At 42.4% G+C, this 16,276-nt stretch overlaps 2 protein-coding genes across 2 annotated transcripts in view; both read left to right on the top strand.

Annotated features, from left to right (window-relative positions):
* The window catches only part of LOC128743488 (GATA zinc finger domain-containing protein 10-like), a 387,047-nt gene extending 374,700 nt beyond the window's left edge, over positions 1 to 12,347 (top strand). Inside the window, exons 2-4 of the mRNA XM_053840086.1 lie at positions 2,220 to 2,787; positions 9,370 to 10,846; positions 11,121 to 12,347. Of these exons, the coding sequence (XP_053696061.1) occupies positions 2,263 to 2,787; positions 9,370 to 10,846; positions 11,121 to 11,458 (2,340 nt within the window). The 5' untranslated portion in view covers positions 2,220 to 2,262 and the 3' untranslated portion in view covers positions 11,459 to 12,347. The remainder of the gene's footprint in view (positions 1 to 2,219; positions 2,788 to 9,369; positions 10,847 to 11,120) is intronic.
* The window catches only part of LOC128743425 (active breakpoint cluster region-related protein), a 395,975-nt gene that overhangs the window by 86,658 nt on the left and 293,041 nt on the right, over positions 1 to 16,276 (top strand). The window lies entirely within an intron of this gene.

The following is a 16,276-nucleotide window of genomic DNA, read 5'->3' as shown; positions in this document are numbered from 1 at the left end:
GAGCAGGGCGGTCATTTCACACAAGTTCCATCATATTTAAGGTTGGCAGTTGTTTAAATTAAAAACTAACCCTGTTAATTTACATGAGGAATCGTTCACATTAGCGGGGTCCACGGTACTCCTTTCTGAGTTCGGGTGGTCTCAAAAGTCATCATTTCTGTCAACATTTCTATCTTTCGCAACTTTTGAACTACTAAACCGATTCTATTGATTTGGTACCAAATGAAAGGTATCTTAAATAAAATATTCATTTTTGGATATTTTGATGGATTTTGAGGAGAACACGAGCTTGGTTAGGAGAGCACCGTGCTGTTAGTTGAAAAACAACCATGCGCCTCCATACTCTTTAAAATCACTGGAGGTGCCTCATTTATGATGGCCAGGACCGGAATTTCTTTTTGCATTGCAGTTACAGCAACAAATTGCCCACTATTTCTGTTTGCAAGCTTCATCATCAAATTAAATGATAATCAGCTAATAACTTTATTCTTTAATCAATAACAAGATGTAGAAAATTATAATTATTCTACATTAAGAGCCCTTGTTGAAAAATAATAATGTATAAGTAATAGTGATAATTATACAGGAGCGCAAGATGAATTGCTCAAAAATACTAAAGCAACATATATATATGAAAAAATCAGATAAGGAGAGTCGAATGTCTCGAATATTTCTCTCCAATTACTGGAAAACCACTTTCAAACAATGCTAACGTGTGTAGGATTTTTCGCACCCACGAGAAGCCACGTCAACCTAATTGAAACTAATCTCGAACCCACGACAGACAGCCAGCCAGTCGGCCGGTAGTCCAACCTGCCTGCCAGTCAACGCATGCAAACGAATGCGAGAGAGAGAGAGCTATCCCTTCTTGATGCAAAAAACCGAGTATTATCCTCAAAGTTAGTGTCAGATAAGTTACCAAAAGTGCGCACTTCCTGGCAGGCTATCCCGGTCGTGGTCGTCGTAGGGAACCAAGTGAAAGACGTAACTTACCAGTGAACTAGATAGACTCTATCAGGGCACTTCCAGCATCCGGTGGCAACACGGAATAATCCACGTCCTGGCAGGCGTGAGCAGTCGTCGGTTATGCGACGACGACAATGACAACGATGGTCGGACGAAGGGGAAATCAAATTAAACCACAAAACCCACACCCGATTATTTACAGCAATTTCAGTTCGGTCGGCGACAGAATCGTTCATCTCACTGCCGGCCGGACCGAGTCAGCCGACCGAGCAGTACACCAGCAGGTCCCAAAACTGGGCACGGGGGTTTGGCGAGATAGCTCGATTCAATAGTCCCAAACCACATCAAAAGTGAGTGAGTTAGTGGAACCCAAAACACGCACACCCACACGAACTAATTTCCAATTCGGTGGTGTTCAAGTTTATCGAAAACCCGCCGGGTGTTTTCCTATCTCCACTGTACCCTTTCCAATTTAAAACTGCCTCAAATGGATCAAACTAGCGGTCGTCCGGGTGGTGACGCTAATGACCACAACTGGAGTCCGGACAGGTGGACCACTCTCTGGATGTAGGTGTGTGGCTCCAATGGCTGTGCGAGTAAACGTGATTCTGGGCGACCTGCTGCTGAATAGATATGGAAATCGCAGAAGATGCTCTTTTCTGCATCACCGGTTAATGTTTTTCGAGTGTCTAATTTGTATGCAAATTGTTTGTTACTCTTCTCGCCTTGAAATAGCCTTCCAGCCAGTGCAGTGTCAGCAATTTGTGCAAATGGATGAAAGCGATGGGTTTGAATAAATTTAGTATAATGCATGATAACAGCAGCCTCAAGCTCATGGTGCAGAAACGTTTCTCATTGTACTGGTTGATATGTGATTTAACATCTTTTAACTATTCTGAAAATATCACCGAACCATTGAACTTAGTCAAAGCCACCACCTCGTATCAAGCTTTCCCATGTTTGTTAATTATAATTTACCAAACTTTGAATCCATGTGTATATTGCTAAGGCCGTAAATTACATTCCCTTCCCATTTCTCAAATAGTGAAAATTGAAGCTGATAGAGGACAAACCCCAGGAAATTCCTAATTACCCGGATATCCCACAGCTGCGTTGGCAATATGTGTGTGATATAGCTTTCCTCATAATTGAGTTTTATGTGACCCACACTTCCATCACCCACACCCACCAAACCAACAGCCACGCACAGCCCCGAAAACTAAAATTCCCATTTTCTCCGCCTTCTCTTTTAGGGTTAAAATTTTCATCAGCCGCCATAAATTATCATAATGCAAAATGGAGCTATCAACGATGGGAGGTCGTCGTCTGACCTCTCAGCAATTACAGCAGCTTCAGCAGGCACATCAGCAGCAGCAACTTCAACACTTCCAACAGCAACAGCAACAGCAGCAACAGCAACAACAACAGCAACAGCAACAACAGAAGCAGTTATCCCAGACCGCCATGTTATTCCAGCACCAGCAGCAGCAGCACCCCGGGCAGCAGTTGCCTCCGACGGCACCGATGATGGGGCCGAATCCTTTGCATCGGTCTGCGCCACGATTTCACGCCTCGCGTCACCGGAAGGATTCACTGGGGAAGGGCGTCAGCAAGTACATGTACCCGCCGGGGTCGCCCTCGATGGGCACCACCAACGAGAACATCTACCATCCCCAGACGCCTGCCAGCAGTAACAACAGCAGCATCGCCAACATCAACAACAAGCACAATCGCTACCCGGAGCCGGATCCGGATGTTATCGAGGTGTACCTGGAGGATGACCCGATCAAGCTCAAAGAGGCAGTCCGCGACGGAAAGGAGGTTAGTATGATGACGTGTGTTTACTGTGGATGTACTGTGAGTGTCGTCTTGCTCCATGCAGGTTTGAAGGAGACCAAACAAAATCATTTTAAATCCACCCATATTGAAGAATTCGTTAAGCACGTCTGTTTAGCATGGTTAATTGCATGTTCTGTACGTTTTTCACCTTTATTTTGACCCTTAAGTGAGCATAAACCGCATGCATTTTTTTTACTTTTTTTCGTTGAGTTCTTTTCTGAAAACATAATCCTAAAATACCAAATGTTGGTTTTATGCAACAGGGAAAAACTTTAAAATACGAATAATTTTTTATTTAGGTCAACTTTCAGCAAAAAGACACTAAAGTTGACAAGCTGGTGAAATGTGAATTGCTCTTACGTTTTCATAATAAAAATTAGTTAACACTAACTACTGTTTAAAGTTTATACATTTTGTAGATAGAACTCAATGTGGTAATTAATGTTTAGGTGGTATCATGTATTATGTATTAAATCATGTATTAAATACGAACTACTTACAATATATTTTGGAACCAAGACGAGGCTTGTGATGTCTTCTGAGTTCTGACTTTAGTTTTACACGCTTGCTCATCGTTCATTTTCATAATTGTAATGCAGTGTTACTCATCTTTTGTTTTTTTGAAGCACTCACAAACATTTTAATTTCCGCTTACCATGTACTGTTCAACATTTTAAGATGGTTGTCTACGTTGCAATTATTTTTATGAGTGTTATATGTATGTGTTTTAAGTTTTTTGATGCTTTTAAACACTATTTTTGCACAGCTGTTAATTATTTCATTATTTGGGAAGAGCAAATGCTTCATGTGATAGATGAAAACTTAAATGAGCTGCATAATCTTGACCTTAGACTGAGCGAAGGTGAGAGTCGACCTCATAGCTCTCAATCTTTAGCTGAGAGCGCACCGAACTTTGTCGTTCCTCGCACATTTACCTAGCGAAAGTATTATTTGTTCGAGTCGTTTTGTTCTTCCCACAACTGGCTGATAGCTTGGATAGCAACAAAACTCGATGTTAGACAATGGAATTTCAGACGGCTTAGTGGCGTAATTGGTTAAACTAACACGCTCTCAGCTAAAGATTGAGAGCTGTGAAGTCGACTCTCACCTACGTTTAGTCAAAAATATTGAAGTCTTAGATCAAGATTTTTCAGCACGTCTGATTTTTCAGTTGACACAGCATTTACTCTTGAATTGAAATCCTTGTCAACTCAGGTTCAAAAATTATTTAAAACTGCGTCTAGCGTATCCACCTGTACTTATTCATTTCTAAAACCTCTTAAAACCTGTCCAAATAAGGGAAATGGTATCCTAATATGCAGTGACTAATTTCAGGATTGCCAGTCAAATTATAAAATGAAGCATCAAAAGAAACAGTTGCCTATACTCAGGTTCTGAAGGCTTGGTGATTAAGAACCCATTCTTTACACCCATAGATATCCACAAAGACGCCAACGAATCACGCTACTATTGAATTAAGAACCAAATCGACTTCATTCTCTTCGATAGCCTGTTTTTTTTCGAATACGGAAGCGCCGGCTACTGCCGGGGGCATCCCTCCACAGATAGCGCTTCTATATAGGTACATGCATGGTTTACTGACTAATAAGGATTATTTCTTAGTTGAGCCTGAACGAACGGCAGTGAGTAAGGACAGCATATACCTAATACTTGTGCAGGTTGCAAAACCGTGAATATTTTCAGCCGAATATGACATTCGTTTCGGCCGACGATTCGTGTTTCGGCCATTAGATGTATTATGCCATTTGTTGTTTCGGCAATTTGTGTTTAGGTCACTCGTAATTCGGCCATTTGTGTTTCGGCCATTCGTCGGTAATTCGAAAAACGTATATTGTCAAAATCATGATCATACTTTTGTTGAATTGTCAGAAATAAAACAAGCAGAACCAGAATGGAATGAATCTCATTTCCAAAGCATCTCTATATCGCATCAAAGTGTCGTCATTGACAAAGTTTTCTTTAAACTTTATTACGAAATTTCGTAATAAACCGAACTAAACTAAACCGAGCCGGGAATTGTCTACCCTAACGTTGAAATGACTAGTTGTTGAAAAGAAATTGCAACATTTGTTCGACTATGAAGATCCGGCAAACCGGCTGCCACATGGACCAGGACACACTCAGTCGTAAGAGACGCCACAAATGCCGCACTGGACGAAAAAACATCAAGCCCATGAAAATATCAATTTGACAGACAATGCCAGTAAGTTATGGAGAGGAAGAAATAGCCTGGCAAAACCACTACTGCTAAGAAGGAGAATGCGGCCAAATATCGACGAGTGCGAAACATATTGACTACGATTCAGAGGAGGAAAGGACGGGAAGCGCGATATGGTCCACAAGTGGAAGTTGTTTTTCGATGAACTCCTTAATGGCGATATAAGGACAAAAGGCCGTGTAACCTAAAAAATCCTGCGACAAATCGAACAGTTGAAATATTAAAGAGCCACCGGGAAGGACCCACTCTCAGTAGAACTCTACAAGCATGACAAGGAACCACTGCACTTTTAGTGACACCTCATCGGATAATTTCCAGAATTTGGGAGAAAAAGAAATTACTGCGGTATTGCGTTGATCAACGCCGTCTACAAGATGTTCTTGTTTAATCATTACTTTACTTACTTAGGTGGCTTGCCGTCCTAAGACAGAGCCTGTTGAACAAAATTTCTCCATGTAACTCGGTTGAGGGCTACCGCTCTCCAATTCCTCGGACACCGAGTACTCTCCGCCAGATCTCGCTCCACCTGGTCTAACCATCTTGCTCGCTGCGCTCCTGGTCGTCTTGTTCCTACCGGATTTGAGGCGAACACCATCTTTGCAGGGCAGTTGTCCGGCATTCTTGCAACATGCCCTGCCCATCGCATCCGTCCAGCTTTAGCCACCTTCTGGATACTGGGTTCGCCATAGAGCTGTGCGAGTTCATGGTTCATCCTCCGCCTCCATACTCCGTTCTCCTGTACGCCGCCGAAGATCGTTCTTAGCACTCGTCGTTCGAAAACTCCGAGCACTCGCAGGTCCTCCTCGAGCATTGTCCATGTTTCATGCCCGTAGAGAACAACCGGTCTAATAAGCGTCTTGTACAGGGTGCACTTTGTACGGGGACTTAGTCTGCTCGACCGCAATTGCTTGTGGAGCCCATCTCCATGATCTTGTTTAATCATATGACCCCAATATCAAATAAATTCGTATGACAACACCTAGTGGATAGCGTAGAATTCCGGAGAATCTCGTGCAGTTGAACGAGTGATATGCTACGCGCGAGTTTTTAGCACACTCGCGAGTTCCTTCGAACTTAAGCAGAGGACTTCGGCAACTGTGCTGAAAGTTATTTAACGTCGCTATTGAAGATGTGGTCCAACGAACGGCCATTGAAACGAGAGCAATAGTAGCCAACTTCTAAGTAATACAAACCTAATCCTATGCAAACATTTTTAGACCTTGAAAAAGATTTAATATAAATCGAAACGTCGGAAGTAGAAGAAAAGCGTTCATTTTTATCAGTAATTTTGCTGCAATACCGAGAAACAAAACTCTGTTATGCAAACTCTGCTACGCAAACGAGCACTTATTATGTCGAACTTTGGGACAAGGCCGCCCAGTTAACTTCAGGGTACGATGCTAGCCTCAGCCTGACAAGCCAGTCGAAGGGTCAAGTTCTTAAGGACGTTAAAACCTGAGATAGAGGCGCCAGCTCAGTGACAGATTGATTGTTGTCGTTGTCTTCTTCTTCTTATATTTGATGCAAAAAATTTAAATACTACAATTTAAATCAAGTCAGCGTGCTCCGGTTTGCGAGGGGTTTGAAATTTCAACGCAAATAAATATTTCCTCTGTTTTATTTTAGCTAGCCCGGTTCACACCGACATTTCTTACCCGGTTCTTACCCGGTTTCCATAGTTCGATGCACAATAACAATCCCTCTCTCCAGTTAAAACCCATGGCTTTGCGGTTTTGTGGACGGGCGATCGACAACGGACCAAATCTTTGGCCGCGACAGATCCTCCAAAAGTGTCACAAATACCAAATCCCTACGCACCACCCATTCATAGCTTTCAAGGCCGCCTACGATACTATCTTCATGGTCGATAAAGCTATGAAAAATTTTGGATCAAAATGACTTTCCCGGGAAGCTGACAACACTGATTAAGGCCACGATGGATGGTCTGCAGTGCTGTGTCAGGATATCGGGGGCGTTATCAAGCCCGTTTGAAACACGCAGGGGATGGTATTCCCTGTCTCCTGTTCAACATCGCGCTAAAAGGTGTTATGAAACGTGCAGGTTTTGACCTGCGGAACACGATCTTCAATACATTTAGCCAATTTATTTGTTTCACTGACGACGTGGACATTGTCGGAAGAACGTTCCAGGCGGTTGCTGATCAGTATATCAAACTCAAGGGGTTTCCAACAGCAATGATTACTACGCTCCTTCGAAAAAAGTTACTTTTGATTACTTTATTGATTACCTCTGATTACCAGTAATCAATCTCTTGTGATTACTATAAATTAATCATGATTACCAATGATTACTTAAGATTATCATTGATTACTCTACTGATTACCATTGATTACCTAATTAATTCGTAAATGATTACAAAAGTAATCTCTGATTACTACGCACTTATACGCGTTACTGGAAACCCCTAGATCAAACTGAAACATGAAGCGTTGAATGTTGGATTAGTGGTGAATACGTCTAAAACCAAGTGCTTCTTAGCAGGGGGAACTGAGCGCCATTGTGTTCGCATAGGCAATAGTGTGATAGTCGGCGACTTTGATGACTTCCGATAACAACTGCAGTAGACAAATTCGCAAACCTGTTCTTGCCGGAAGTCGTGCTTACCACGAACTCCATAAGACCGTAAGGTCTGGTTTCACCCACGTATCAAATGTACCATATAAAAACACTAATGAGGCCGCTAGTGCTCCGGGCAGGAAACGTGGACTACTCTCGACGGGGACTTAGAAGCACTGGCCGTTTTTGAACGTCTTGTGCTTGGGACCACACTTTTTGAATTCCCTTGATATGGACTCAAAAAAACTGTTTAAACTTCTCGCAGCGGCATCAGTGTAAAAAAAATTGCATCTGATGATATAGGGGATGATAGATATGGCAACATTGGAATTCTCGTGCAGTTGCTTCTAACGCGGATCTTTTTGCTTCAATTTTACACGTAGGTACTCCAGTACGAGCGATTTCGAAAGTTTCTCATTTTTCGTACAATGAGAAACTAAAGCGGTCTGGTCTGTTTCCCTTTATGTGGATGTATTTCTCATCTGTGGCAGCAGTCCTGCTCATAGTATTGAACAAAAAAAGTTGCACTTCATGCCACAATGAGTGAGGAAATGGCAAGCCTGCGTCCAACCATCGCTAGTGCAACGGCTCGACCCTGCTGCGCCACCGTCGTAACATCACACTGCCGAACGACGCTGGTCGACGCCATCGTAAATTCCGTCGGGCGCAGCAGTCGTTACCGCTTATTGTTGCCAGTTGCAACAACCAGCCGACTAGCTGAATGATCGGTACCGTGAATTTACTAAAGAAATTCAGTTAAAAGAATGGCCAAGTAACCCAATAACTCAGGAGTAGTTAGTTGGCTTGGAGTCCTAAGACAAAACCTCCCAAGTAACAATTTGGGTTTTATTACACTCTTATGAAGGCATTTAAGACCAAAATTGGTCTTGAAGACCACCATAAGAGTACAGTAAAACTCACATTGTTGCTCGGGCTGATGAACAATATTTTTCCAATTCACTCTGTTGTGGGCTACCGCTTTCCAATTCCTTGCACACCGCGTACTCTTCGCCAGATCTTGCTCCACCTGGCCTAACCATCTTACTCGCTGGGCCCCTGACCGTCTTGTTCCTGAATTTGAAGCGAAACCCATCTAGTTAGGATGGTTATCCGGCACTCTTGCAACATGCCCTGCACATCGTGTCCGTTCAGACACTCGATGAGTGATGGAAATTACAGCAAAACAGCCATAAAATTTTAAAATAAGCTGGGGCCCTCACTGAAGCTGCTTGCAGTAGAAATAATAACAAATTCCGAACACGCGGATCCTCTCCTCCACTCTTTGCATCCCTTTCAAACCTACATAAACGAGCCCTAGCTAATATCATTCTCATTAGTGACGTAACCGCAAATTACTCCATCGGGAAGATAGAAATGTCAAATCGAAAAATATTTTTTTTTGAATATGAGCACCTGATGTCTCTCATCATTTACAATATCTAATATTTAGTTATGTTTAATGTTTAGTTAATATATTTTTGAGGAGTTTTGGGCAAATTGTACTGCATGTTATCTTTTCATGCTTTCAATATATTGTGCAACAACTAAAGTAAGTTTATTAAATACGCATTTGTTTGAGGACATATCAAATTATGAAATTTTATCAAAAATTTTGGAAACAATACCTCTGCCTAAAATCACTATTGTTACTGGAATACTGGAACTTGATAGAAACTTTCTGATTTGTGTAACATCGTTCCAACAAAACTAAGCGCTCATTTTTCTCCGTTGTTTCCGCTCCGTTTCAGATCAAATGGCGCAACAATATCGTGGCTACTATGGAACGCTATGAGCCTGCACCGATATCAGCAGCTACCCTGCCCTCTTCCTATTTGCATCACCACCAATCTAGCAGCGACAGCAGTTGCAATCCGGAGTACTCCTACGCTTACTGCGAACCGATGGTACTAAAGCAACAATCGCTCCAGTCTACACAGCAACAGCAACAACAGCAACAGCAACAACAACTACAACCACCACCACCACCGCAACCGGGTCAACTGCACCCGAGCAATATTCCGCAGATACACAAAATCTCCTCGTCGGTCTCGAGCAACGCGCTCTCCAAGCTGCCATCCACTAATTCTCTACGTGCCTTATTGAGTAAGAGCTTCCGGAAGAGTTCGGTGTCTTCGAACTTGCCCGGAACATCGAGCGGAGGCCTAGGAGCATCGGGAAATCCGCTCCAAGAGAAGCACACCTTCACTACCCGCTACGGAACGAAGGAGAACATCTACGAGGACGTAGGAGCTGGCACGATGGCGAGTGCTGCCAAACCAGGCACAAGCATGAACTCTTCTTCGATGCAAAGTTTCGAATCGATCAACAAGTTCAATCTGCACGATGAACTGCGGCACGTACAGAGCCAGCACGACCGAATCATCGGAGAGTTGAATCTATCGGTGGAAACATTGATCATGCCTTCCAAGGACGAGCAGGATGCGATCGAGGAACGCTTGAACGAGATCCACTGTGCTCAGTATCATGACGAAATGTCCCAAGACGATTGCATAGCGGCCGGATCGTCCAATACGGCAGCGATGATCCACCTACAGGAACGACTGTCACCGACTACTTCACAGCCGAACAGTGGTGACGTAGATAGTGGTATAAGCGGCAGTAGTAGTAGTGGCGCTAGTTATTCCAGTAGTATGCTATACCGGACCACTGCGATGTATACGAACAACAGCAAGACGGTCACAATTAACGATAATGCCGATGGCAGTGGCTCCGGAACGTCCATGATGGCCGGAAGCAGTTCGATACGGAGCAGTTGTGGTAGCAATAGCGGTTGCGGCTCCATCCCCATCGGATACGCTACATGTGGAGGCGCTAGTTGTAGTAAAATGGCTTCTAACGTTGTGATACCTAACTCGAATAGATTAACTTGTTGTTTCTACTCCGATAAGCTAAGCAAAACTAGTAAATGCAACTCCGAACACTTAAGCACGCTTGCAGACAAGTCCAGCTTCTGGAACAAGCTGGGGAAATTGAAAATTTCCGGTGTATTTGGTGGTGCCAACAGTAGCAATAGCAGCTGCAGTTCCACTAGCAGTAGCAGTACAAACAGTCAGCATTTTCATCCACCGCACCACAGTCACCATCATCCACATCTACACCACCATCACAACCATGCGCTCATGAGCCATCCGCATCAATTGCCAGGTCTGAACCATTCCGTTCCGACGACCACGACGAATACTGCCACGATCGCAAGAAGCAACGGTAATCTAGTGTAAATCTAGTCCCCAACTCTCCCCGTAGACCCGACTTGTACCCGTTGTACTACTAGATCAACCACAAAACCTACTAGCTATATAGACAAGCCAACTTCTCCAACGTTTCGGCCCCTGCGAGTGCAAAATTGCAAAACCTTCCCTTCAAAGTAAAGTAAAGTAAAGTAAAGTAAACAAAATCAAAAATCAAAACAAAAACCAAGTAGCGCATGACCAACCCCCAACACAACCCAACTACTTACACAATCAACCAAAACTTACAGAAGCCGATCAGCGTCTGCATCTGCACCATCACCATCACCATCATCATCTTCCGTCGCCGCCGGTCACTACCACCATCGAACCGTGGTGGCAAACTCCGACCGAACAGTGCTTCATGATGAATCCGTCGCTCTGCACCGGTTGCAGTGGAGTCACCGATGCCTATCAGATGCCTTGCGAGGTCCTAGTGCCACCCCCGCAGCCGCCACAGCTGTGCTCGCTGTCGTCCATCGGCAGCGGGGTCAGCATCCGGCCACCGTTGCCGCAGCCACCACTACAAACGCAGATCGAACTGGAAGAGGACGAGGAAGAATCGAAAGCGGAAGAAAATGCACAGTAGGAAAACCGTAAAACGAAAAACCGTAAAAACGATAAAGAAACCGTTCCGTTTATGATTGTGATGCTTAACCCTCGAAAACGAGTAACCGTACTAAGAAAAAAAAATAGTAGCACCAATTAAGCGATTGTAAATAAACTAGAGAAAAAAAAGTAACAAACGCAAACTTTTGAATTGTATAGTAAATTACAACTGTCATTTTAACACACACACACAAACAGCATCTATATTGTCAAAACTATGTATATGTATATTTTAGCACCGAACGCTCGATTGTCTGTAAATACAAAACAAATAGGAGAACCAATTCGTCGGAAGCGAAACAAGCATAAAAAATACAACTTTTTATTAGTGTGAATAGCTAGTATTTAAAACAAAACGAATGTATTTGAAAGGATCACCAATAGTGGAAGAAAATGGTACTAAGCGAACGAACGACGATACGCGGACCAACTAAATATTTGGGGCCGCTAATCTTGTTTTTTGTTTTTTGTTTTTTCTTTTCGTTTCACACATACACACTCACTCACACACCGTTCGGTTGATTTATTCAGCATGAGATTTTAACGATATCATACACACGAGCCAATTCAAAATTGTTAATTAATTCGCTTACGTTTGGGCAATGTTTGTGGCAACTTTGTGGAAGAAAATTTTAATCGAAGTCGGAGTCAAAATGCGATCCGGTCTGTTCCGCCGTACCCGGCCGGAATTATCCATCCGGAAGGAGGATTTCCACCCATCGGCAGGATAATTTCCACCGGATCGGATGGTCAACTTGAAGAAACGTTATCATTATTCGGGCAGACAGCGTAGGGAAAGCGAAACATATGCGCGACAGAGCAAAAAGTAAAAAGAACACGATAAAGGAAAATGCCAAAGAATACATTTATTGAGGTAATATTAATATATTTTTATACTTAATGTTATTTAAAATAAATATTTAGAAAGGAAAATTCATTGGAAATGAAATGATCTGTGTTGATTTTTTTTTGCTGAGAAATTATTCCCAGATTGTCTCCTGCTTACGGTGAAAACGGAGGTAAGTACTTGTGTGGCCTCACCAGGTAGCGCAGGGAGTATATCAATCACACATCTTACCTCGTTGACGGTCCAGCAGGAAAAGGCGTCGATTCTATGAAGGAATTTCCTAGCATGCTTTAATCCGTAGGATTATCAACGCATGCTGTGATCCGCGGATTGTCGTGTCGGAGTTGCTGTTAACCGATAACCGCGTGCATACAGTATACACCCGTTTGTTGGCGCATATATTGTTCGCAGGTATTTTCCACCTGCCACACATCCCCCTTCCACTCCATTAAAAAGTGAAGTTGTTATAGATTCATTTTACTAGCCGTTTTCACTGTTATTTCACACTCAAATAATTCAGAATGGGAAAATTCACTTCTATTTTATCTGCTTTATAAACAACATATTGTGAGTAACATAATTTATGCTTCGTATTAAAATGTATAGTATACACACTATTAGGAAACGAAATGTGCTTGCCGCCAATATCCCAGCGCGTGCGAAATAACATGGCAAACTTCGGGACATTCGCATGCTGTCATTCATTGTCTAGGGACTCGGTTGGTGTGGCCGTCAAACTCACACATTTCTCATGCATCATTCATCGGTACCAAACTTTTGATTCTGGTACCCACTATGGAAAACTGCTTACCCGAGAATGATCTAAGAGACACTCAATTCACTTCCACATGTGAAAGAGATAGCACGATATCATGCTCTTGTTCACTGCAGCTCGATACGAAGACGTCAATAGGGTGAAAATCATTGATTAGGACGTCACACAGCCATACGGAAAACGCTTTATCTAAGTTCCCAATGTTGCGTTCGAAGTCTTGTACATTTCTGCTATTTCGTCATAACAAAATGCGAGCATATTCATTGATTCGTAGGATGAAGTCCTAATCCTAATCCTAATGCGGATTGAGTTTCACTAGCTGTTTCAATCGTTTTCCGAGTTAACTATACAGTTAAAATCTAAATTAGTTTGAAACTGAATTTTTATAACATGCATCAGAATAAGAAAAATCACCCCTAGGACCTCTTTTTTCTTGATGTCCTTACTTGCACTCGATCATTGCTTTTTTTGATGCTAATATTTCACCTCTCTCCAGTTAGGTTGTCTAGAATATGTATAGCATCGCAAACTAATTTATGTGCCAACCGATTACAAGGTCAAGTCCAGTGAGATTCCAATAATTTTTAAGAAATTTGTTGGTCAGCTTTCGAAAATTGAACGGGCTAGTCAAAAATCATACTGTTCATAATTTGGCGAATAAAAACATCCTATTGGCTTTACACAGAACATGCACATTTTACTGTGCCTTTCCTTCAAACAAGGCTCCACAAAGTCTAGCATTCAGTCAAGGTGAGTTTTAAGTACACATCTGTGGTTCAATAACTTATGGTTTAGCCAAGTATTGTGTGCAGACCATCCAATTCGGCATTGCTAAGTTTTGCCACTACAGCTGCAGGCTAGCTTTTAATTTTGCAATCACTTTTCAGAATCGTAAACTAGAATCTTTTTCTAGTTGCCTGTATTGTGTTGTCCGGCTAACCAACGGTATCCGGCGATTCCAATGCTGATCATGCACATATCCAAATATCAAACCAATCAATAAAAGCTACATACAATCACTATTCACTACATACCAATAACTTTATCGGGCTCTCTTGTATTTAGATTATCCGCGGCGTTTCGTCTTCGACTCATCAATATGCGACAGTTCTACTTGGACCGTCCATAGACACAATGTCTATGTAACACTGCTTGTGTACCAAGTAAATGAACGGTTTTCTTGAAGCAATTTCGTTCTGATGAGATCCAATAAGATCGAAACATGGATTCGGCTCTCTCTTGTATTTGGTTTTGCAAAAAAGCAAAGCCATGGGTTTATACCGTCTTTAGACATTACCCTTCTTTATCGACAGACTTCGCAGCCGGCTGTTAGAGTACAGGAAAATTACGGGGCCAGTGCAACAATCCTACTGACTCTAACTAGCAAGCACCGCCTAGCCGAGATTCGAACATACGACGACTGGCTTGTTAGACCAGCATCGTACCTCGAAGCTAGCTGGGTGGTATGGTTTGGTTTTGCAACTGACAACAATTCAATTATTTTACCGCGACTGCGGCCAATTTGATCAACATTGTTGACAATTTTCTTCACATTTCATAATAGCTTTCCGATCCTCCAATGAACGTCTCGTCCATCACCTTTCCTGTTTCCTATTAACAGTACTTTGATGAACGTCTCGTTATATGAAGACTTTTCTATTTTTACTATCAATTGGTGATTCGAGTGTCTCGCCCCATCGAGCTATTGGTAACCAAAACTGCTAGCCAATACTGCTCCAATGGGCGTCTCACTCGGCCACAGCCGGAACCAACGGTTCGCGAATTGACGTCTCGTAACACCGGACTATGTTCAAATATCGGCAATACTGTGGTGTACGTCTCGTCAAATCTCATTGCAGTAAGCACGTTAACTGCAATTGCACAGAATCAGTGCAACGTGTCGATACCGTTTTTTCACAAACACAGCAGGCGTTGCGTGAATAACGCAATTAACCTCAGCGGGAGAAATTTAATTTGAAGAAATTGAAATGTGTTTGATAAGACTCCCTGCATATTTTTATTTGTTTTCTTCATATGCATCTTGAAACAAGATGCACAGAAACCCAACAGGATCGCCATTGTGTGGCCTCACCAGGTAGCGCAGGGAGTATATCAATCACACATCTTACCTCGTTGACGGTCCAGCAGGAAAAGGGGTCGATTCTATGAAGGAATTTCCTAGCATGCTTTAATCCGTAGGATTATCAACGCATGCTGTGATCCGCGGATTGTCGTGTCGGAGTTGCTGTTAACCGATAACCGCGTGCATACAGTATACACCCGTTTGTTGGCGCATATATTGTTCGCAGGTATTTTCCACCTGCCACACAGTACTCTCGAGTTTGCAAATAAAATTAGATTTTTATAAAGCTGCAGAACAAAAAGCGACACATGACGAACGAATAAACATCTTCCATACAAGAAAAACAACCAAAGTTATTAGCAAACTGAGCTGTTCAAAGTAGGCGTATCAATTGAAGAAGAAATAATGACGAAACAATAAGCGGCTTTGTCTGTTCGGACTCCGGAGTTTTAAACTCACCAGTAGAAGTACCTAGTAGCAAGGGAAATCATCGGATGCTAAAGCGAATAATAATCAATTCCATAACTAATCCTGAAGGGTAGAGTGCTGCAAGACGTTTCCCTCAATAAAACCGTACTGCCGAGTGCCACTTGCCTGCAGGCCTGTAAGCGGTAACGGTTTTATATTGGATTGCATTAACAAAAAAGGATAGGATAAGTCGCTCTCGAAGGCCTGCGGAAAAGAAAGACATAAATCCTTCTATTATCAAAAAGGGGGAAATCGATTTTTGAATGCGAAATTGCGTATACTTATCTTGTTATGCTTTCCGGGTCTGGTAGAAGTTTTTAAACCGCGACTGCAATCACTTTTGGGAATCGATTTATTTTAAAAACCAGAAGAGTATTTTGTAGAATTAAGTAGAATTTTCTCCTTGTTTTCTCGTTAATACAGAAAAACCTGCCATTCTTAATTTCGAGACACGCAACAAAAGTAAAGAAGCATCGTCCTATTCAAACCTAACCGAATCAGGACTATTCTTTTCTCAAGGCGATTGAAATGATTAAAAAACAGTTTCCCCGATTTGTTTCTTTTGTTATCTAATTCACAAAACCACAAGCTAGACAGCGCAATCTTTTGGTTTTTATAGCAGGCA

The sequence above is a fragment of the Sabethes cyaneus genome, chromosome 1 (assembly GCF_943734655.1).
Source record: "Sabethes cyaneus chromosome 1, idSabCyanKW18_F2, whole genome shotgun sequence".
In the NCBI taxonomy this organism is placed as follows: Eukaryota; Metazoa; Arthropoda; class Insecta; order Diptera; family Culicidae; genus Sabethes; species Sabethes cyaneus.
Note: the sequence above shows the minus strand (reverse complement) of the source record. Positions and strands in the feature narration are given on the sequence as shown.